Raw genomic sequence first — 24168 nt, forward strand, 5'->3', positions numbered from 1 at the left:
CAGTTGTAAAGAGTGGTTTATCTGTAGCCTTTCTGTCAGCTCCAACCAGTCTGGCCATTCTCCTCTGACCTCTCTCAACAAGGCATTTCCGCCCACAGAACTGCCGCTCACTGGATGTTTTTCGCACCATTCTGTGTAAACTCTAGAGACTGTTGTGTGTGAAAATCCCAGGAGATCAGCAGTTTCAGAAATACTCAAACCAGCCCGTCTGGCGTCAACAACCATGCCACAGTCAAAGTCACTGAGATCACATTTTTTCCCCATTCTGATGTTTGATGTGAACATTAAGTGAAGCTGCTGACCTGTATCTGCATGATCTTATGCATTGCACTGCTGCCACATGATTGGCTGAATGGATAATTTCATGAATAAGCAGGTGTACAGGTGTTCCTAATAAAGTGCTCAGTGAGTGTATGTACACACACACACATAATGTTAGGTCAGGTAAAAAAAAAAAAAAAAAAGAAATAAACCAGTAAAAACAGAGATGGATCAGAGAATTCTAAAATTTCATTCAAATATTGATTCCCAATATACTGACCGTACTCAGGGTTTATTACTGTGATTGCAAGACACATTTTGGAATTGTAAAATTGGGCATAAGCACTTATTTTAGCCACCATTTAATTAATAAAAATGTTTGTTACGAATGGCATGTGGGCCGGTCATACCATTCTAAGACTTTGAACGTTCTCCGTGATTTCAAAAGAGGGGAGCAGATGAAAAAAATGTATTTTGCAGCAAAGCAAATGAGCTCCTGGCTTCTTTGGTCTGCTACAATCTGGCTTTGCTTCCTTATCCAAATCAAGACAAATCATGATAATGTAGCCTTGAATGTTCCCTCTCTTTTTCTAGGCCAGTCTGGAGTTAGTAAGTCACTTGTAAATAATCAGCCATTAAAACCTAGAACCTCATTTTAGATAAATACTTCAACTCATCTTCAGCTTGATAAAAAAAAAAAAATCATAAAATGAACTGCATTCATGTTGCATACTTCAGCCTTGCGTACCTGTCATATATAAATTGTAATCCAACTTCCATTCAAAACGCTTCACTTGGATGATCTCAACGATTATGCTATGAACATCCTCAATTAGTGTCAATGTCATGTTTGAGTCTAGTTGAGAATAAGGTTTTGACAACTGTTGCTTAAAAGGAAAAAAAGCCTACAGGTACCACATCACCCATGAATGATGCTTTGTCCACTTTGGCTCAATCACTCAATTAAAATTTCCAGTAAGTAGGACACGAGTCTTAATTTGTGGAAAAATTAATTTCAGCAACTCAGTCCTCTTATAAATGCAGCACTGCCACTATGAAGAGTTCAACATCAAGTCTGGACTCGGCCTAGAACTATCGCATGTCAACTTCAAGCTTCATAATGTTTACTTGGACATGCATTCAGAGTACACAAATTGGCACAATCCAATTTGATTATAGACCTTTCCATTCATGAGGTCCCTCAGCTCTTGTAAACAGGACAGGAATGTTTCATCCATGCGGGGTCAGGAGATGACAGAAGGGCCTCTGTGCCCTGTGTGTGGGACGGCTACAACACCAAGAACTACTTTCACTGCAAGTTGGAAACATTGTAAAAACAAAAAGTAAAACATGCAACTTAAAATTCACATGAAAAATTTAAAAGGCCAAGTGTCTCAAGTCGGTTGTCATTGAGGGGTTTCTTGAGTCTGTTCAATCAAACAGCGCTCCATGGCTGAGTAAAGCACTCTGGGAGATTTACTCAGTATGGAGAGGAGACGTGACATGCAGTAGAGTCTTGAGTATTTAAACGAGTCTTGAGATGCTTCTCCACAATATTCAGTAGTTCAGAATAGCAGCACAGAACCAAGCACCCTCTCTGTCTCCAACGGTGAGGACTCCGCTCGGTCCAAGTCTTTTTAACTGACGACGTCTTGGTAGATGGAGTTGGTAGTGGTGAGGCCAAAGATGAACGCTCCAATGGTAACCATGACAACACCGTAGACCACCAAAACATGCCAGCTGTAGGGGGGAGAGGACCAACATTAAAGGAAATGCTTAAGGAAATAATTTCATGAGTTTTGAGACCAATATTTTGAAACTAGCACACATCTAAGGATGAGTTCTGTCCCACCTGGCAGATCGGCTCTCTGTCTCTGAAAGCTTGGCTTGAATCAAACACAGACCTGTTGAGTTAAAGAGACATTAGACACAGACATTACGGTATGACATTAAAAATTAGCCATACATAGAAGTCTTACACAATGCCAACAATGAGAGCCACGGTACCTGGGAAGACAAAGATGAAACAGGCCGCCAGTCCTCCAATAAGGGAGATTACCCGACCGATATCTGGGATGAAGAGTGCGAGGATGAGTGTGACAGAAAACCACACCAGCGTCTGCAGGACCCTGCGCCTCTGCTCACGTCGCACACACACCTCCACCTGCTCGCCTTGGAAACGCAGCCAAAGTCCCTCTATAACTGCCCTGGAGAGACACGTGATGACACCAGTGTGCAGTGAGGAAATACTGCTTTAACTACACTGTAAAATAATTAAGTTTGTCAGCCAGGGAAGTACTAGAGATAAGCAAAATATAGTACTGGGTACAACTATGGCAAAGTAACAGGCAAGCTATGAAATGATGTTGATTTAGACTGAGAAATACTGGGATTCTTAGATCGCCAAGAAAAGAAAAAAAAACTCTGGGAGTCCAATTGTGTCTGTTTCAGTAAGAACAGTGGAAAGTCCCCATGAAATGAACTCCCATTACATTTACTTCCTGGAAAACAGATAATCTTTCATGGTGACATCATGCTGCACTCGTAAGCGTAACTATGAATTTCTAACCAATAAAACCATCAGATTTTTTAACAATCCTGCCCCTCTGCACCCCTCCCATCAAATAAAATTGCCTTTCTCTCCCCGACTCATATTCCATTGATTTAGACTTTTGAATGATCCCTCACTGCATCATTCCCCAACATCCTGTTTCAACAGTAAATGCGTCAAATCAAGGAAGTAAATATTTTGATTTACTACAATCCTCGGACGGGAGATCTGAAATAATAGCCACAATACCTTCTCTTGTTACGGATTCATGCCCCTTATGGACTGACCCTCTATTGTTTTTCTACATCAGATTATTATTGATTACCTGTTGTTTACCTGATGATCTCAAATTCCTTTGAGATACATGATAAGGTGTAATAATTTTGCAACCCCAAACTTTTTCTGTCAGGCCCCCCTTTGATGATATAGGAACATTTTCAGCAGTTCAGTTCTCCCACTTCAGATCTGCCTCTTTCAAATAGGTGTCAAGGATTTTGAAAAGTTCGCCTGCAGTGGCTCTGTTCGATATATATTTGCAGAAAAGCAAATCTTCTTTTTAAATCTTCTGTATCAATATATCTTACATACGTTATTAATAAACTGTCTCTGTTACTGTCCGTAGCCTCATCCATTTGGATAGCAAAATGTCCGTCTTTATCTTTTCACTAAGCTGTTTTTCCATGCCTGCAGAGAGGTCACAGATGCGCCTTGCAATAGTGTTGTTTGACAAGGGGATAGCTATGAGTTTACTGACAGTTCCTTCATCAGTGACTGTTGAAACCATGTCAATAGCTGCGGGGAGTACTAACTGCTCCGCTACGGTGTGGGGCTTTTTGCACTGGGCAACTCGGTAGGCTACTTTGTTGGAAGCGATCCCCCCTAGGGGGGAGTCCCCCCCTAGGGGGCACGCCCCCCAGTTTGGGAACCTGTGCAACAGACAATGGTGTGCAAATGGGTCAATTAATTAATAAATAAATAACTCTAGTTAGATGGTGATGGTATAGCTTAAGGTCAAAATTCAAAACCTTAAAAGGCTATTACTCTCAAACTAGAAGACGGATTGACAGAATGTGGTACAAACTACTGTATATCTAGCTGTCCATGTCCTGCAAATTCACCTCTTGGATTTAAGTCCACCATATTGAATACCCTGAACTGAAATAGACCAAAGAGTGGAAAGGAATAAAAAAAATCCTAGTTCTGGTCACTGAGAAAGTCTGACAGTAGCCCAAAGTATGGCAAACAGGGAGACCACAAGTGCTAACGTGTCCTGGTTCTTGCACCCGAAGCCTATGGAGAAGGAGCTGTGCTACACACAGGCCAGCTGTGGTTAGGATACCCAAAGGATGAAGCTAGTACACATCTTATTTTCACTGCATCTTACCTGCCGCAGAAGTGCAAAATGGGATACGAGGTGACGACACAGACGACAATGAAAGCTCTTGCAATGGCCACCGCAATGTCATTAGGAGGGTATGACATCAGCACATCCTGACTCACATTGGAGCCAAATGACAGGAAGCCACACACACCTGATCAAAACAGAACAACAAACACTTGAGTATTCTGGCAGTCAATCACATTTTCTCAGATATTACAGCCTGCTGAGTTGAAACAGCCAACGGCATAATTTTAGCAAATATTGTAATATTCAGAAACTTTTCAAAAGTTGTAGACACAGGTTGCAACTTGACTAGGCTTGGGCCGATATTCAATATTATCCAGTATCGCAATATTTTGTGAATATTTTGGATATTTATTGAAAATATCTGGTATATATTTGCAGAAAAGCAAATCCTCTTTTGAATCTTCCGCATCAATATATCTTACACACGTTATGAATAAACTGTCTCCGTTACTGTCTGTAGCCTCATCCATTTGGATAGCAAAATGTCCGTCTTTATCTTTTCACTAAGCTGTTCTTCCATGCCTGCAGAGAGGTCACAGATGTGCCTTGCAATAGTGTTGATTGACAAGGGGATAGCTTTGAGTTTACTGGAAGTTGCTTCATCAGTGACTGTTGAAACCATGTCAATAGCTGCAGGAATTGTTGAATCTGTTCACAAACATATTACATGTGACTTTTCAGGCTGTTTTCATGGCCTCATTCAAATGAATGGGAAGTAAAAATCCGAACACTACAAACTTGTCCCAGCTGCATCCGATCTTGGTGAGTAGTTTATATTCTGGTTTTCATGGTGGTCAAGAGCCGAATAACCCCCATGTTAAAACTAAGTGGAATATTGCTTTAAAGCAGTTTCCTAACCTTTAAACATTTTAGTATTCCGACAACCTGTATAAGCGTTGCGTGTAATATACACACAGTAGACAGTTTATTAGGGACATTATTACGTATTTAGTAGCACACACTGACACACACCCGTACAACAAACATACCTGTGCCTGTGTACACAAAGAGGCAGATAATCATGCTAAGAGTGACTACAAGTCCCCAAGGCTTGATCTCAATCCTGCTCATGCTGTTGAACACTGGCACACTGCTGACATGGCACTGTGAGAGGATATGGGTGGACAGAGACGAGGAGGGAGGAGGAGACAAAGAACATTTTTAAACTCAAGTCACAGCAAAGTAACAGAAATTACCAAAGGCAAATCCTTTCATGATCTCAAAATGATACGAAATGAGGATATACCTGGAAACCAAAGCATATGGTGGGCATTGCATTGAACACTGCAGTCCAGGAAGACGCACTGTAACAAACACAACGATTTAGCAACTCAAGCAAAGCATGATGAGGAGGATGCTGAGGTTTCTGTCTGAATGAGTGGCGAACAAGCTGAAATGCTGTTTAACCTGGGACTTGGACTCTAAATCTAGTCAAGAGCAAAAGCTGCTGGCTGAATAGAAGAGAGGTTATGGCATAAACTGTAAAGTATGGAGAGCTCACCTGGTGGGAATATAGCCTGGAGTCACCTCTTTATCAGGCCAGATGTACCTGATAATGACCACTGTGGTAACATACCAGGTACCCATGACACTCAGTGCACTGCAGCGAAAAAAGAACAGCAACAGACACGTTCGTCAGTTTTATCATGCAAGGCATAAACAAAGAAAGCATTAACCAATTTTACTCCTACACTACCAGTCAGAGGTTTGGACACACCTGATTGAACGGACAATGTTTTTCATTCTCTTAAAGCCATTTTGATCTAAAGGCTTAAGCTTAAATGCTTGAAAATTGTTTTTTAGACAAACATAAATAGTGAAGTTGATGCCTATGCTTGAATTTCTTTCCAAAGCCTTTGCCTTTCCATCAAGGCAAAGGCTTTCTACTTTAAAGAATCTAAAATATAAGATAGTTTTGATTTGTTTAACACTTTTTTGGTCATTGCATAATTCCATTTGTCTTATTTCATAGTTCAATGTCATTACTATTATTCTAAAATGTGAACAATAGTAAAAAATAAATAAAAATGCATGTGTCCAAACTTTTGACTGGTAGCGTACATGAACCACAGTGTAATGAACCAATGAGCATATGTTAAGTCCTAAGTGATGTATACCTGGCATACTTCTGAAAGCCAATCTCTTTGGGGATGGAGAGAGGAAGAATAAACAGGACTGCAGTAACAACAATGGTAAATTTGCGGTCAGTGTACCAATGTTCAGTGACCACACCCTCCGTGTCATGATCCACTGCAGCTATCACTAAAACAAAAAAACATGGAGTTAGGAACATAAGTGGACTTACAAAAATCTTTCAGAAAGGACAGAAAGATTGGGAGGTGAATCTATGCAGGATGAGAGGATTGAGTGCACAGGACAGAGATTTAGCAAAGTAGATAATTGAAGTCACATTCATTTGAACAAATCAAAGAAGAGCAGGGTCACAGTCCGTTTTGAGAAGCAGACAGCAGTAGGATTTCTACAAAGTCAGCAGTTAAGGGTATGGAAATGCACGAGTGGGTCACATGACAAACACACTTATTGAGATAGTAGACTGGTGTCGTCCTGGACACTCTTTGCCCTCGTCCAGAATGATGGCACAGCTTTTTTTTTGACAGTATACCAATACGACTACTAGACCTTTGGTTTAACACAAAAATCAGCACTAAACGTAGGGCAAATATGACAACATCAAAGTAGGTTACAGAGCAAGAAATAACAATGACATTCATACAAAGCTTGGTTCTAAAAAATTTAATTTAAAACTGTTTGAAGATTAGGAACCGGAACATAAACAATTTTCCACTTTAATCATCAAATCAATCTTGTCAAATGAGACAGAAAGAGGATGGTTTGTGTGTAATTCACTATAACAGTGCAAATATACTCACAGCGGTCCAGCTGGTCTCCAATGACAATGAAGAAAGCAATACAAGTACCAAAGGTGTAGACAGCAATGGCTACCTCGCATATGACTCCTGTGACCTTCCCGCAGGAGGCCCGAACTACTTCCTGATAGGAGCTTTCATTGCTGACCTGTAATAGAGCAAGGAACGAGAGAGGTAATAACACTGTAAAACTTGCATTGTAATAAGTGGACATGGGATCAGTGGTAAATGTATTGGAACGGTTTTGTTGTATACTGAAATTTGCATTTCTGAGGAAAAGATAATTGACAATAATTCAATTCGACTTTATTTCAGACACATACAGGTCCATATCAACAAGAAAAGAGACATATAAAAATATAAAAAAGTAAACTACGAGGACAAGACAGCACAAAAATATGTACAAGATCACGGAAGTTCACAAGTGCACAAGTAATTAAAACACATACAGACATTTGTTCCAATGTTTCCAGAAACAAGAGGAATACCTTGTGTCACTTTTTGTAGGCTCAGTTAAAGCCATTATGATTACATTTTTTGACTCAACTAGCCGACACACAAATTTATACATGAAATTCCTCAACACAGCATGGAAGGTGGGGACATTGCGAGTCACAAACATGTGACTTGCACTTGTCCATCTTGGGAGCTTAAGCAAGATTCTGAATGCATCATTATATGCCACCTTAAGTTTTCTCATTTTTGCTTTACTATAACTGCACCACAGGTGGGCTGTATAGAGTGGAGTACAGTAGGCTTTAAAAAGAGCTGTTTTAACATCATCTGTACACATATGAAATTTGCGTGCTAGCATATTAGCTTGTGCATACAGTTTGCAACACTGGCGCTGCACATCATCGTCATCACATAAATCATTCCTGATGATATGACCCAGATATCTTACTTTGTTCACCACATTTAGCGCTTGGTCTGCCATAAAGAATGTAGGGAAATTTTGCTTCTGATCCTCCTTGGTTTTAGCAATCATAACAACACTCTTTTTAGAGTTAAATTTAATGTCATACTGCACACCATAACTTGAGCAGACTCTGAGCAGTTGCTGTAAGCCAGCACTATAAGGAGACAGGACGACTAAGTCATCAGCGTACACCAGATGGTTAATAAGACTATTCCCCACTATACATCCAGTCTTACACTCTTTTAGCTTTTTTGAAAGATCATCCACTCCATAATTTCTACTTGTATCTACCTTATTAGGTACAGCTAACTAGGACCAGGTGGGACCCACTTTAGCCTCCAGAACAGCCTAAATTCTTTGAGGCATGAATTCACCAAGATGCTGTAAACGTTCAACAGGGATCTTGACCCATGCTGGTCTGACAGTGTTGGAAATTTCCTGCGAATCTTTCATTCTGCAAACATCCCACTACACCTCATCCCAGAAGTGCTCTATAAGAGCACTTTTGGACTGTTTTTTTTTTTATTTTAGACATTTTTTTATGCTTTATTGATAGAGACAGTGTGAGAGAGAGACAGGAAGGTATGGGAGAGAGAGGGGAGGACATGCAGCAAATGAACGCGGGCCGGATTCAAACGCGGGTCGCTACGGGAAGGACTGAGCCTTACGCGCTCTACTCGGTAAGCCACCGGGGCGCCCCACTTTTGGACTGTATATGCCAAATTCAGATCTTGCATGTTACAAATTCTGAGCTTGCATCTTACAACAGGAATCGGGATTCGTCAAACCCTGGTTTCCACAATTTTGGTGATCATGGGGCCACTGTACCATCTTGTTCTTAGCTGACAGGAGTGGAAGCCAGCATTGTCTACTGCTGCTGCAGCCTATCCATCCATCAAGCAGGATAAAAACACATTATTGAACTCTATGACTCATCTCAGTATACCAGCTTAACACTGACTCATGTCTGTACACCAGCTGAGACACTGCTCTCCTTTCCCCCTTCCTCATGCAGGGTCAGTTTAGCAGTCTACCGCATCCAAATGAGTATTGCTGTTTAACTCCATAGGAAAACTTGGCAGGAGGAACCCCACTGCAGATTGTGGCCATCCTCAACTTGAGGCATGGTAGTAGACATGGCTATGGTTTTGGGCTGCTAAACGAGCTCAGATGTGGACATTCATTCAATCATCCATTTACTCTACATTGCACCAAAGTACTGTAGGTTAGAGTCTATCCTACAGCTGAAGTCTCATTAAGATGCATTATTATGCATGAGGCTCTTTTTTGTCCTTTTAAAGAAAGATCCTGGTGATGTTTCTGGGTCAAAATGTAATGCAGTCATATATAGAGGTATAAGTGATCCAAAAATTTAAATTACATAACTTATTGGTGATTGGGGTGGACTCACCCTTTCTCCATTATGTTTTAACATGTAAAATGTGTAGCCAATCAGGAAGTGAAAGTCTGCTTTTAGGGAGTTTTTATCATTTGATCAGAAATGCAAACACAGCAAAAATTATGTATTATTACACAAGACTGCTCCAATATTCTCACCACTAATGACAGACTAATGTCAGACTTACAGGACTACAGCAGATGGGGGAGAAAGACAAATGAACAGTAAACGATGGAAATAAAGACTATCAGGATCTGATCACACCAACCTGGGAGCAGTAGCCCAGGATCACCAGCCCGCTGATGATGAAGATCAGCATAAACTGAAATGCAAAGAAACAGGAAACATTTAACTTATAGTTCCCCATTCTTACACTATATTGTCTATAAGCAATTTTGTGTTGGTCACGGGACAACAGAGAATGCATGCATTTGCTGTTTTAGGCTAGAAACAGTTACCATCTCTAGCACTTCTACCAGTGCACCAGTATGACTGCAAGTATGGTGAAGCCAGATTCAGTCTTAACATACCATCGATCTTACACCAAATTCTGTTAGGTCTGAATGTTTCATGCAGTGGGAAAAGGGACTGGAGAAAGGAAGTGTTTTCTGACAAAGTGTCTGTCTGGATCTCCTCACCATTTGAAGCAGCACTCCAGCAGTTACTCCTCCTGCCATATTGAAGGCTGCTGGGAAATTGAGTAGACCTGCTCCCAGCGCCGCATTGACTACGATGAAAACGGCGGCTATAGATGACACGCCACCGCTCCTGCTCCTGTCCGACTCCAGATGCCGGACGGAATCCACGCTGGGGCTCTGCAGGAGCCACGCTCTTTCTCCCGAGTCATTACTCCCAACTCCGCCCCAGTCTTCTACATCGGTGTTAATTGCCATGAGTTAATAGGCTACACCCTGACTGGCAGTGCCTCAAACACTCCACGAAATCAGCCTCTGACTCTCTGGATCCAAGTGAAGGAAAGGCAGAGTGCTCAGTCTGGGTGAAGGGACAAGGAATCACGTTGCAGTTCAAATTTTGAGCCTGTTGTTCAAGTTCCAGGACAGGAAGCAGGTGATGTTTCTGAAAAAGTTATCAACATGGTCAATGTGACGGTGCAGCCATTCAGTGATCTGTAATGACATATTTTTTTGGCATTTAAAGATGCATGCATTGGGAGAAAGCCCACCTGATACAGCTGAGCATCGACAAAATGCAGAATGGCATATCAACACACAATGTAAACTAACAAAGTGGTTAATTAGCTGAATGTTAGGATTTTTGTGAAAGGATGTCACAAGGGGTGAGATAGTCGTTTTTAATACCACACAAGCTCTCAGTTTTCTTGAAGGAAAAGTGATAAATAGTCTGTGCTGATTGAGTTCATTCCCTTGCAAATCCCCACTTCCTTTCCCATTGACAAATACAAAATAATTTCTCAACAACTGACATCAATTGACTTTTACAAGAACAATTATTCTTTTGAAAATAAGCTTCCAGTTAGTGGCGATGGTTTTGCTTGTTTTTGTGAGAATTTATTCATGACACTATTTTATGAGCATCTTCTGCTCTGCATCTTGACTCCCTATCATATTTATATATTTAATGATGATGTTTTAATTATATTTTGAGATATATCACCCCATATGTAAAATCCCAGCTTCATTTTAAAGATACTAAAAAGGAAAAACATGCTATATCTCTAATAATACTTTGTTCTACATATGACCAGGTGTTGAGAAGCGGGGCAGTGGTTGGAGTATCTGTGGGTCAGTGTGGGTCAAATATTCATCACAGTCCGCTATACCAGCGCATATCTTTACTCAAGCCGAGCCATGACGCTTACTGGATCTGACTCTTCACTTCAGCCTGTCATCTTCACCACCTAGTTCCAGATACCTGGGATACTCACATATCCAAATCACGGGGGCTAATTAAATCATTATTTGTTATTGAGCTGAAACAAAGTTTACAGACACTGTGGCACAACTGGTGGCTTATCCTTAAGTTAATATAGCGCGGAAGCGCTAACTACCGAGCAAGCAATTACCCAACAGACCGAGATGCTGTGATTGCTTAGGATGACCAACTGACCTCAACTGCATTCACTGCTCTGCTACGGAAACCGACACACAGACAACTCATGACCAACTGCACAAAATACCAGTTTACCGTGTAGCCAAGGTAGGTACTTTTTTCACCTTAGTTTTTTCCGTTGTCGTTACAATAACTGCTGCCAGTTAGCTTCACGACACCGTCAATCCCATTGTTAAATCAATCTGCTCTAGCTAGCTAACGTTAGCTAAACAAAAAACACAACTAGCTAAACCAATATTCACCAGTCCACACCTTTACATATTTATATCATTCATCTTAATTGTGACTCCGCTGCCGTTTACTGATGCGTACCGGATAAAATGCCATTATCGCTAATAATACCTAGTAATTACCTTCAGTGCGACAGCCTCCACTGCCGGGGATGAAACGCCTGTGTGAATGTTTGGCAGCGAGCTTGATAGACTGTACGAGGCATGTGACTCTGCGTCACGTGATTGAAACGATCGGTATCATGGGTATTGTAGTTGTTAATATCTGACTCGCTAACAAAACACGAGAGCATTATCTATAACCCTCTTTGCACTCCTTAAGATTAACTAATTTAGACTTGAATGCGGACCTTATTTTGAATACAAAGGTGGGTAAACTGTCACTTTCAGTGGGTGATAAACATAAGCCACAGGGCCACCAGAATAATCAAAAAATAGTACATCCCCAGAAAATAATATATGCTTCCAATAGACCCTATCTACATATACCTTATATACATTTCATATATCAGTATGATGTATAATATGAATTTACATAAGCAAGATTTAAGTCTGCCTAGAAAGGTGTGTCTACTCCGCAAATAAAAAAGTTTAGGTGGTCTTACCGTCCCTTACATCCCAGAACACATTAGCAAAAAAAAAAAAGAAACAGAAGTTCATATCTTTATTCTATACTGATTTATTTTGAGAGTGAGGTACATGACCAATGCTCCATTAATCTATGACAGAATGCAAAACATGGAGGCTAAGTGCCCAGTTTATGAAACACAAGTAGAGAGGGGGAAAAATCCCCCACATTCCTAAAATGCCAGCTGTACCTTCTATCCCACAATCTCGGTGATGGACAAACTCAGACACAGGACTTTGAAGTCTGATTTATGCAGCAGAGTGTGCTTATTTCTTCATGAACTGACTGTTTAGTTATGGGTGGTATTACCCAAAAGCAACCATTTATATTTTTTCCCCTCACACTGAGACATTTGTACTGGTATTAAATACAAACATTCCATTATGAAAACAATAAAAACAAATGGGGCATTGGATGTAGGGTTAAAGTGGAATAAGAAGTGTCTAGGAATCTGCATGGTGGAAATTATACAACAAATAGACTTCTCTATATTGTGTTTACCTCTCATGGCTCTAGTGCTCCTGGTTAAGGGCTTTAAAAAGACTGACTGAGCAACTGCTGCCTTGTAACCAACTAGACTGAGATTAGATTGAGACAAAAAAGATGTTCCTATAGGGAGAATACTGAATACAAGGGAGACAAGATTGGGCAATTCCAGAGACAAAGACATTGAAGAGACTAAATTACTGAGTCTGACTGATTAGTTCAGATGAACAACCGTAGATTAGACTGATAGTGGATTGATTGGCTGATTGACAAATGCTTGCTTGTTACTACAGTATAGCTCGATGATAGAAATGCAGAATGCCAGTCTAATCTTGAAACTGAAACAGTGCCTTATCTCTCTTAAAGTGCTACAAGACTATTAGACCACTATTATGGTGTCAGCTTCAAGACAAAAAAAAAAAGGAATTCATACTTTCGACTATAGGCATTCATGTAATGTACAGACTAACATCACCCAGTGTTGGTTGCGTTTTTTGTTTACTAACGAGAGGGCCCACAGCAGACAAACAAAGCACTAACATTAGTGTACAGCCAACAATTAATTCCACATAATAAATAAGCACAGACAAGACACAGACAACGCAGACATCAGCTCAGTCAGTAGTGGGGGAAACTTGTCTTTTACAACCTGTCATGGCTGCCTGTCCAATGGAAAAAAACAAACAAACAAACAAGGGCAATTGAAAACTGAACAGTTTAACAACAACCCTTACAATAGAGACATGTAAATCAAAGCTGAACTGATGAAATCCAATCCATAAAATGTCTAACAAAATATCCAGCTCTTTTTGTAAGATGGAATGGAGGGAACGGGGAGAGAAAATGACATAAAGCTCCTCTTTAACATTGCTGCGTTGATTTTTGTCGCTCTCCCGGCAGGATCCGCTCTACTTGGTGACTGCGTGGATTCCCTGTGCCAGGTATCCCACATTGCCCGAGGTTACACCTGCCATGGAAATTCTGCCATCCTTGGTCATGTACACAGAGAACTCCTTCATCAGGCGCTCGACCTACAGGAAAATAAATGAACATACACAACTCAAGATCAATCGAGCCAATCAGCCCCCCCCCACCAAACCCACCAAACCCCAGCCCACGCATGCCCATTATAATCTCAGATTTTATTACGGAGGAAGGTTGTAAAAGAGAATACATTCTTGACTCATTCAAATCAAAATACCTTGTGGAACAGGGGTAGAAAGGAAAGCAAAATTCTTGGACAAATTCTATGGATACAGAATGTGTGATGCGTGTACCTGTTCGGGTTTGAGGCCGGTGAAGCAGAACATGCCGATCTGGTCGATGACATGCTGCCAGTTGTGGGAGGAGCCCTCCTTTTTCAGGCCGGCCACCAGCTGCTCCCTCATCTTGATGATGCGATTGGCCATGCCATGAACCTCCTCCAGCCTGGGAGCGAGAGAGGTGGAAATAAACACAGGGTTTTTAAGTAAAACAGACTGAGGAATATATTATGGCAAATTGGAACAGTTTAGTGTATATGAGAGATGGAGAGGTATAAATGAACTGTTTTTATTGCAGTATAAAAATCACAGAAATAAGTGGGTAAGTGTTGGTACGTGTGTGTGTGTGTGTGTGTGTGTGTGTTGTGTGTGTTGTGTCTAGGAGTATGCATTGTGTAAGCACATACCACACTGAGCGCAGGTCTGGTGTGTTGAGAATGGTTGATGCGATTCTGGCGCCATTCATCGGGGGGTTGGAGTAAATGGGCCTGATGAGAATCTTAAGCTGAGACTCCACCCTCTTAGCTTCCTCCGCATCGTTACACACCACAGTGAAGCCTCCCACACGCTCGCCTGCGAACAGGAATACACACAGTGTGAAACAAACTGATCTACACAGAGCCTAAAAGATATTATCTTTACATCTTTATGTGAAATAGACTGACCAAGGAAAGATAACTTGCTATGACTGATGAACTGCTATGATTTCACCTATTAAATCAAGGTCAATCATTAGTAGTTGTGCTGAACAGCACAAATGGAAAGTAATTAATTTGACTCTTGATTATTGTACTTTTACATATTTAGTAACACTACTCGGGTACTTTGGAAGTCTGTATGTTTATTATAACAGCTTTTATAGAGAAGTGAAAAATACTGGTTCATAACAATGGAGGGAACAAGCCTTTTTGACTAATGTCAGTGCCATCATGGAGCCAACCAAGCATGTGGCAACCTGATTTTTCACTACATAACTTTTACCACTAAGTGGCAGTAAGGCACCAATGACAGTTCCTCAAACCAGTCCTGTCTTTAAAAAAACAAAACAAAAAACAAAAGTACACTCTGTCAGCCACAGTCAGACATGCAGTCAGTCATTCTGGCTCCCATCAATTAATCTCCAACCACCATACATGTACAGTATATCAAATAATTTGTAATTAGGGGTTCATGCCTCCTCTCCTCCTACACAGTTATATTAATTTTCATGTAATCTCTATGGAAAGATTTTGCAGCATGGCCAAAACCTTGATAATTCTCATTCACAAATAAACACTCAAATGAGTATTACTTTTTCTTGGATAGTTCTACTTAACTTGATCAAAATACATTTGCGCCCTTCCTACCACAGGTTAAACAGTCCAACACCAAGTCTCATGCTCTGTCCACACATTTTAATTTCAGTGACAGTATTACCAAAATCCAGTGGTAGTAAATGAGACTATTTATATCCATTCTATTTCTGTGCTGTTGTCAATATGTCATCTTTATCAACAATTCAATTATTTATGAAGAGCTTGTAGCGCGGTGCGACTGACCGTAGAGACCCATGTTCTTGGCAAAGGACTGGGACAGAACGATATTGTGGCCCTGTTCAATGAAGTAACGCACGGCCCAGGCATCACGGTCGATGTCTCCGCTGGCAAAGCCCTGGTAGGCCATGTCAAAGAACACAAGCAGGTCCCTTTTCTTATAGGGGAGAAAGGAAGGGAGAGTAATAGGGAGGGGTGGAGAGAGGGACAACAGGTTAATAAAAACTCATGGGAGAACAGCTGGTTCCAGTTCAATGGTTATTCTTTAAGTATACGTTTGTGACTTTTAAACATTCAAACATTCAAGACCCTCTGCTTTTGAGATTATTGGAAAAGTATATTGACATTTTACCTAAGATTGCAAAGATGCTGCAAAGATTTCAAAAAGACCTTTACAGAGATGGTGCATACTCACCTTCACAAGGTCAGAAATCTCCTTCCACTGCTCGGGCCGGGGGTCCACACCAGTAGGGTTGTGGGCACAAGCATGCAGCATGATCACACTCTTCTCTGGGATTTTCTGTGACACAAAATAAATCCATGGATGACACAAAAAGCACAGAATTGTTGTTCTTTCATACCCAAAATGGAGTCAATCAGTGTTTTCCTACAAGCACCAAAATTGTATAAATTGTATTGTATTGCCTGCCATGTAGCAATTACAATTCTAGCTGGCTACTTTTTAACCATGTTTGTTTTCAATGCAGGATCTTCTGAATCTGATCTCCAAATTGACATTCAGAGCCTTGTGGTCACATTAAACAGATCCATTTCCATACAGGGTTTTAGTGCTGTGCCAATGCAGGAAAGAGGAGCGTTTCTCCTGTTGCATGTCATCCAATCTGACAGAGCCTCCTACTATGAATACAAAAGTGAAAACCTAAAATTCTACAGTATGCTCCACACTACTCACATGCATTATGGGATAGGCAGTTACTTGACTTGACTAGTTGTCAGATGTGTAAAATTGCCACCCACAGACTCTCACATTAAACCTATTCACCAGTTTGATTCAACTCATCACATTGCTGACAGCTGGCAAGGATGATGAATTATCCTTGTATCCTTGCAAAAAATATTTACTGCTTTCTAAGAAAATAGTCCTATTGTAATACTATTGAAGTCATAACAGTCAGTAACTAGAAGTCAGTTGGTAGAGCACAAACCAGAACCTGCAGCCTCTGTAACAGTTTATTGTTTGGCTTTTAGGTTTGATTTTCCGACAAGTTGGAACATGAATGCAATGCTGTTTAGCAGCTGACTTGGTCAGCTGCTGTCAGACTTTCCTAACCTAAATATTTTCATATGGAGAGAAGAGTGCAACCTTCATATAATTACCTTTTCAGACTTTCCTAACCGCACATCAATGCAGCGTAATAGTTATGGCTAAGAAACAAAAATCATCTATTGGCAGAAATCCCAGATCTGGATCATCACCAAAATCGAAGCAACTGATCCTTGGGCCAGGGGCCATCTGTCCACCAGATTTCAGCCAAATCCATTTGTAACTTTTTGAGATATCTTGCTAACAACCAGACAGGGGTGAAAACATAACCTCCTTCCAACTCTTGGAAGAGGTAACTAAAAATACATACATTAATACAATTAATACAAAGTCCTTGGGCACCTTCAGTAGGACGGGACCCAAAGGATAAGTCGTGTGCAAGTCTTTCACCTTTAATAAAGCATCTGTAATTTATCAAGGTGCTGCAGACTCTGCTTTGGGCCACGTCCCAGTGATGGTACCCAGGGACTTTGTATTAATTGATTACCTATTCTGTGACACCGGGCTCACGGTATAGATGGGCCAGAGAGCATGAGATCCTCACCTATTAGTTGACTTACATTTATACATTTTTAGTGATCATAGTTGTAAAGCAGTGGTGGAAAGTAACTAAGTACATTTACTCAAGTACTGTACTTAAGTACAATTTTGAGGTACTTGTACTTTCCTTGAGTATTTCCATTTTATGCTACTTTGTACTTATACTCCACTACAATTTAGAGGGAAATATTGTACTTTTTACTCCATTACATTTATTTCACAGCTATAGTTACTAGTTACTTTTCAGATCAATATTTTATATTTAAAACATTTGATCATCTTTATAAAATAACTACAACATAGCATTGTTATAGATTAGACTACCCAAAAGAATAGCTACATTGTTAAGATTAGCTTCACGTTGACAACTTTAAAATGCTGCTTACATGTACATGTATGTCAATAAATCATTTTTAATATTCCAATAATTTATGAAAAATATAACTCTCTAAATGAGGACAGTTTGCATAATGAGTACGTTTACTTTGATACTCTAAGTACATTTTGCTGCCAATACTTTTTGAATGCATGACTTTTACTTGTAATGGAGTATCTTTACATTGTTGTATTGCTTTTACTTAAGTAAAAGATCTCAGTACTTCTTCCACCACTGTTGTAAAGTATCAACACCTAAACTTGTAATTAAAGTGGAGAAAACCATACAGTAATAATGGAATAAAGGTTTCAGAATGCATTAAAAGACACCAAATTAGAGCTTTTTCATCAATAAATGTTCCCCAGGCCTCATGGCACCTCACCCCTCTAAGTCAACGTGCTTGCGGAAAACACTGCTTAAGAATTGTTTTTGTCATCTTCCCCCATCACTCTTCCCACCCTCGGGTTTCCCTCACTCTTCTCTTACAGAGATGTCTTCGAGAGCTCCTTTGAAGTCAAAGCCGCAGGTGGAGGGGTCGTAGTATCGGTACGCTTTGAGCTGCATGCCAGCGTCTCTGAAGATGGGTGTGTGGTTGCCCCAGGAAGGCTTGGGCAGGTATACATCGCGTGGACCGCCATGGAAACGAGACTGTGGCAAGGGAAAGATCTGATGAGATAGCCAGCCCAAATATCTATTTATGCAAATAAACAAATAAAAAAGTTCCTCACCAGGAAGTTGGCTCCTATGCGCAGAGATCCAGTTCCTGAGATGGTCTGGACGGTGATGTTCTGTTGGGAAGGAGAACTGCTACAGTATACTGACTTGGCTCTAAACCTTTCAGAACTGATGTGATACTCCTTTAGTTTTGACTAGCTCAGACACACCACTTACCCTGCCGCTCTTCAAGACCTCGCTATCAGCGCCAAGAGCCAGCTGGGCACAGGCCTTGTTAAACTCTCCCAGACCGCCAATGGCAAGGTACTCCTTATCCAGCTGCTTAGCTGCAATCATAGCCTCTGCCTATAAACGGAAGATGGAAAATGCAAAAGGGATTAGATAGAACTAAGTTAATTCCCTTACCTATACACTATATACAATCTTCTGAGTTGTATTTGGCATTTTTGTTTGAAATAAAAAAAAAAACAATTGCACACACTCACACTATTACCTGTGCAAAACCCTGTGAAAATTTAAACCAACTACCTCCAACTTCCTGAGTGTCCCCTCCATTCTCAAAAATCTTACATAACAGCTAATGCAGTATAACAGTGGAATACTTTGGTTCTCTTTGAATTCAACATTTTAAGAAAAAAACACTCAGTGATATGAACGCTACCATCCCTCTAGTGGGGGTTAGACTCAATGAAAGATGAATAGCACGATGCACCTAAATTGTTTAGTGAACGTATGTGAGCTTAAAAAAGGTTTAGTACTAGTGGTTTCACTGGAGGGCAGAGAGAGCTGTACCTTGCGGACACAGCTGAGCACAAAGGGCTTGCCCTGGTCGTCCCTGTAGGCCCCCACCCCCAGGTTCATCTTCTTGGGGTTGGTGTCCCTCTTGAAGGCCTCGGTCACCCCCAGGATGGGATCAGGAGGACCCATCTGCACTCCACCCCACCATGAGCTGCAAACACACCAAGCAGGTACACAGCATGGTTGAAGAGACAGGCTAGAAACATTTAGAGGTGGCTGACAGGGAAAGGTGAAAGGCAATCTGAGTGTACTGCACTAAAAACCAAACACATTCCCTTAAGAGACAGAAAAACAAATAAAAGGGTATGGGGTTAAAAAAAAAAGCATGAAATACCAATTCTGGTCGACACTGGTCACACTAAACTAAACTTATTAGCCGTGCTCCTCTTACACACTTTGGACCAAATACTGCAGCTTAACTGCTCATGTGAGCTGAGGCTACCACACTGACGTAGAGACACATGAGTGGCGCACGCTCAGGGGGCACACGTTTCATGAAACAAACATTACAATCCATTCCAAGAGTTCAGAGTCCAGCTAATCGGGGTATGACAAAGTATGACAGCTAATCGGGGGTGTAAAAGATATATAAGAGAAAGTGACAGCCGGGTGTAACCCCTTCTGTTCAGCACATGAACAAATGTCTTCAGTTTGGTAAATTGTGTGATGATTTGAAATTTTATTGGCTAATTATTGCCTGTGTTATTTTCCTGATGTTATTTTTTATTTTGAATCACAGACACTAAAATATTCCTCAAGAACCAGTGCACCACAAAATAGAGCTGCTGTGCACTGCTTTGCATTTAGCAAATCATGAAACTGATTTTGGGAACGTAACTCATGAGCAAGCATGCTAATTTTAGTTCTTATTTGTTAACTTTTCTTGATCCTTTCGTCAAAATTTCCGATACTAGCTTACACAATGAACACTTTCTCTCAAAAATGTAGTGGAACATTGTGAAGCATAGAGGAATAAAATACATTTTAAAAATAGAATAATCAATCAAAGGTGAGTCATAAGCAGTTACATTTTCTATTGGACTTCCCACAACCTAAACACAATAAAATAAAAGTATTGCATTTAGGCCGTGGGAAAACATCCTTACCTAGCTGTTGCATGACCTTTTCTTGGTCATGTAATTGGTAGCCACATGCCACAAATTGGAAGAAGTAGCCTACACCTACTCAGCCAGTCCGTTTCTTTTGCATTCCTGTCACTTCAGGCAGCACATCCCTTTTCACCGCGAAATCCATGGTAGCTTCAACAACCTTTTCAATAACAGAACATGTTGTACATTTAACACTTAGCCTACACTTCAAGCTGCATACTGCATTTAGTTGACCCTCTTGTCCAGAGCAACAAAAATGGCTGATGTACACATCATCTGTTGCGGAGATCAAACCTGTGACCTTTTGGTGACAGGATGGACTCTCACCACTAGACAACCTCATATTAAGTTCATCTTCAAAAAAAATGATTCTAATGGACAAACCAAATCAGTTTCTTCAATCTGTGAAAAGGGAATGAATATCCCTAGTAAAAATGACAATAATACCTAACCAAAAAAACGAAAGTAAATACAAAGGAGTAAGTAGAGGAGCATTAAAGCAGCAAGCTTATTGCACATCAAATGTACAATTTTTACATTAGATTTTATGTATACAATTTATACATAACAGTCTTCTTGACCTCAGCCTAAGGCCACACAGAGCCTATAGGCTAATCTGTCACAGCACAGTGGTCCTCGTTGTACAACTGGATTAGAGAGACTTGAGGCTCTGTGAGTACACCTAATGTTTCCAACATTGGTTGACATTCCATGTTCAAAGACAAGAACCTTACAAGAACCTTTTGTCATCTCATTCATGGAATGTTACCAGATCCAACATGAAAGCATGTTGACAAGATCACCAGTCCTTTCTAGAAGAAATGAAACGTGACTGAAGTAGCAGAATTTTTCTTTTTACCATTTGTCATATTTATAAATGTAACTACATTTCCAGTATTATGGGACCATCAGGATACCACTCCAAGCATACACATTTTCAGGGAAAACCAAAAAATTAGATATGTATCCAAGTAAAAACTGATAAATACAGATTAAGCCTACAGCACAAGGATAGTGGTCATCAGTGTCAAATCCAATTTCATAATGCGTTGTTTACTAATGCAACAGTTCAGTTCTCTTGTCACTTTTTGGTTTGGATCAAATTGCGTCACACACTTGGTTGATAAATGAGGATCACACTGTGTGTTGTGGGCTGCATTGCACTGCTGCTCACACTTCATCTCAGGTTTCATCTACTTTCAAACACTCTAAAGCTTGCAGCTAAACTTAGGACTCAAGGCTCTGCAAAGGGCAGGAGTCTCCAATCACCCAAACTAATAATAAAAGAATAAGATCATATTTAATTGTATGACTACACTCATGGATGATCTTTATATTGAATGCGTGTTAAAATTAACTAGCTACACTGGTAGAAAAAAACAAAATACTGAACTTACTTAAAGTAACTTAAAGTGACTTATCTTTATGCATATTAGATGTTTTCTATGTACACTTGAGGATGCAGAGTAGGAGAACTCATATTTGACTAGTCAGTTTTTGCTGCATATTCCCTCCTATATTTTACACTGACAGAACTGACAGTGACATATTCTCAGGCAGAACAATATCGTCATGCATTTCAATACAGGTTTTTCCCCTCAAATAATTAGGCTAGGCTACATTTTATAATGTGTCACAATATAGGCTATTTATAATTCATGCCTAGCTGTAAAATGTCTCTGTATACAAAAACTGACATTTTCAGAGCAAAAATATACCAATCCCATAGATGTTGCATTTGGAGTAAAGACTGCGTTTTAAGCTATCTGGGTTAATAAAAGTATAGAAAGCATACAATTGCCCAATATGTTTTTATAGCATGCAGTCTGCATGCCCACAGAACCTTTGAACATCTGAACTTTCAGCTTTATACAAACATCACAGTAAGTTTCCCATATGAGGGTTCAACAGACCAAAGGCCTATATTTATCAAGCTTCAGAGAGGTCTGCTGGCCTAATCGAGGACTTACAAGGGTTCTACTTTATTCTTTACCGAGTATGGAGCTTCTCTTGATGTGTCTGGCTAGTGGTAGGAGAATAGGCCTATATTCGTGTCTTTACTATTTGAAATCAGATCAACGTGCTTGAACATGACACTAGATTACAGGACAAGAGCAGAAAACCTCCAACACCTCCACAGAGGGAAATCTTTTAGCAGCGGCCTAGCAAATAGCCAAGCCTCCCCCTACTGTACTTGATGCAGAAGCCGAACACAGATTCAGCTCATCTCGATAAGAGACAAACACGCGCTCAGGATATCAACAGACGACACCCTGCACATACATGTGAAAATATTATCCGGCAAAAGAGAGCAGTAGCCGACCTAGCAGAGTTTGCCCTCCAACCAGATCGTGAAAGGACATCGGTGACTTCTCCACTTCTGTATTAGAATATAGCCAATCAACGATCAGAGGCGCGAACACGATGACCAATCAACTCGCACGAATTCACTAACTACGGGAAGTCGCTTAGATCAAAACGTAAAACTACTTGCGATATGAAAACTAAGCGCATGACGACACATGAATTACCATCAGGACGTTGCAGTTATAACCACCCAATTTAGATCACATTCCATTAATGTTCAGCCTAGACGACAAGTTATGTGAAATAGAGTCTCTATAATGCAATAAACCTAACCGGTTCACATGCACTTGACAGGAAAACGGTGCCCGTGAAATACTAACGTGACTTTCATCATCAGCGGGCTTAACCGGTACATCCAAGCTAAACTATGTTAACGTCAACTGCATTCAAGTCAGAGGGGATGCCTGATAACAAGAGGTGTTAGCCTATGACCTTATCAAGTCATAAAATGTGATGGCACAACCTAAACGTGAACGTTAGCTACACAACGGGCCTGTTGTGACTACTTGACCCCTGTCAGTATTAGCTAGCTAACGGTAGCTAGTTCGGCGAAAGCATTTCTAAAGCAGAGAACGCTCAGCGTTAAGCTTGTTGGCTAATTGACAAGGTTGCCAGGATCGTTGACGTTAACCTCTAGATAACAGCTATTCTACCGTTACAAGTTAAGCTAGCTGTTACACAGCTAACGCTGTAATAGCACGTGCCAAAACTGTAGCATCTCAAACATGAGCATTAAGTTTGGGCATGACATATTACCTGTTTCGGGTGGAAAGAACTCCCAGGGAAGGGGAAACATTCCCGAGAGAGTAGAGCACCTTGCTGGACTTCAGGAGGGCCATCGCTGTGCTGCGCTTGGGAGTCGAGCCTGGCAGGATGTGGATGGATGTGAAGGGCAGGCACAACCACGTTGCTACGCTCTGGCCACGCGCTTACGTCAAAGCAGGCTGGCTGCGGAGCTGCTAAGACGTGCGCATGCTCAAAAGCCTCTCATTCCATAGGGTTCATCCAAAAGCCCTGCTCCCTGCTCAGGTATCTGATTCTCAGGGCATTACCTTGCCCAGTGAGAGGGAGTCAAATTATTATCAGTCAGTCGCTCTGAACAATTCTGTTTTTTAAAGAATTAAAGTCAAAGTCCTATAGAACTGGAAACCATTGATTTGTTCTCCAGGGTGTCTGGTCTGCTCTACCTGAATGTAAAAAAAAAAAGTGTGAACTCATGGTTATTCATAATCATCCATTTATAACCTTAAATGACATAACGGGTAAAATGAGGTGAAATATTTAATATAATATAAAGAAAAGTAAAACAGTTCTTAAGTCATGGCTTCAAAGAGATATCACACTATTTGGAAGAGTTTTACTA

The 24168-nt window shown here is 40.6% G+C and overlaps 2 protein-coding genes across 2 annotated transcripts; both read right to left on the reverse strand.

Annotated features, from left to right (window-relative positions):
* Positions 1 to 115: 115 nt before the first annotated feature.
* slc38a7 (solute carrier family 38 member 7) lies at positions 116 to 10498 on the reverse strand. Its single transcript, XM_071525174.1, has 11 exons — positions 10065 to 10498; positions 9695 to 9748; positions 7112 to 7256; positions 6338 to 6482; positions 5722 to 5820; positions 5467 to 5524; positions 5210 to 5324; positions 4197 to 4344; positions 2269 to 2468; positions 2114 to 2165; positions 116 to 2001 (listed from the first exon to the last, which is right to left on the reverse strand). The coding sequence occupies exons 1-11, from the start codon at positions 10317 to 10319 to the stop codon at positions 1899 to 1901; spliced, it is 1374 nt and encodes a 457-aa protein (XP_071381275.1). The 5' UTR covers positions 10320 to 10498; the 3' UTR covers positions 116 to 1898.
* A 1900-nt stretch (positions 10499 to 12398) lies between these two features.
* Positions 12399 to 23695, reverse strand: got2b (glutamic-oxaloacetic transaminase 2b, mitochondrial). Its single transcript, XM_071525185.1, has 10 exons — positions 23562 to 23695; positions 19324 to 19480; positions 18748 to 18876; positions 18585 to 18644; positions 18343 to 18504; positions 16071 to 16175; positions 15662 to 15812; positions 14531 to 14696; positions 14139 to 14289; positions 12399 to 13892 (listed from the first exon to the last, which is right to left on the reverse strand). The coding sequence occupies exons 1-10, from the start codon at positions 23642 to 23644 to the stop codon at positions 13770 to 13772; spliced, it is 1287 nt and encodes a 428-aa protein (XP_071381286.1). The 5' UTR covers positions 23645 to 23695; the 3' UTR covers positions 12399 to 13769.
* Positions 23696 to 24168: the final 473 nt, after the last annotated feature.

This window comes from Centroberyx affinis, unplaced genomic scaffold (assembly GCF_046629955.1).
Source record: "Centroberyx affinis isolate AG114_WGS23_722 - 3 ecotype Tasmania unplaced genomic scaffold, CSIRO-AGI_Caff_v1 ptg001273l_1, whole genome shotgun sequence".
Classification (NCBI taxonomy): Eukaryota; Metazoa; Chordata; class Actinopteri; order Beryciformes; family Berycidae; genus Centroberyx; species Centroberyx affinis.

Coding starts and splice junctions, on each gene's coding strand:
- slc38a7 (XM_071525174.1), bottom strand. CDS start 10,319: ATGGCAATTAACACCGATGTAGAAGACTGGGGCGGAGTTGGGAGTAAT. Junction 9,749..10,064: donor CTGGAGTGCTGCTTCAAATG/GTGAGGAGATCC, acceptor TTTGCATTTCAG/TTTATGCTGATCTTCATCAT. Junction 2,166..2,268: donor TTTCATCTTTGTCTTCCCAG/GTACCGTGGCTC, acceptor TTAACTCAACAG/GTCTGTGTTTGATTCAAGCC.
- got2b (XM_071525185.1), bottom strand. CDS start 23,644: ATGGCCCTCCTGAAGTCCAGCAAGGTGCTCTACTCTCTCGGGAATGTT. Junction 18,645..18,747: donor AGGTCTTGAAGAGCGGCAGG/GTAAGTGGTGTG, acceptor CCTTCCCAACAG/AACATCACCGTCCAGACCAT. Junction 15,813..16,070: donor AGATTTCTGACCTTGTGAAG/GTGAGTATGCAC, acceptor CTCCCCTATAAG/AAAAGGGACCTGCTTGTGTT.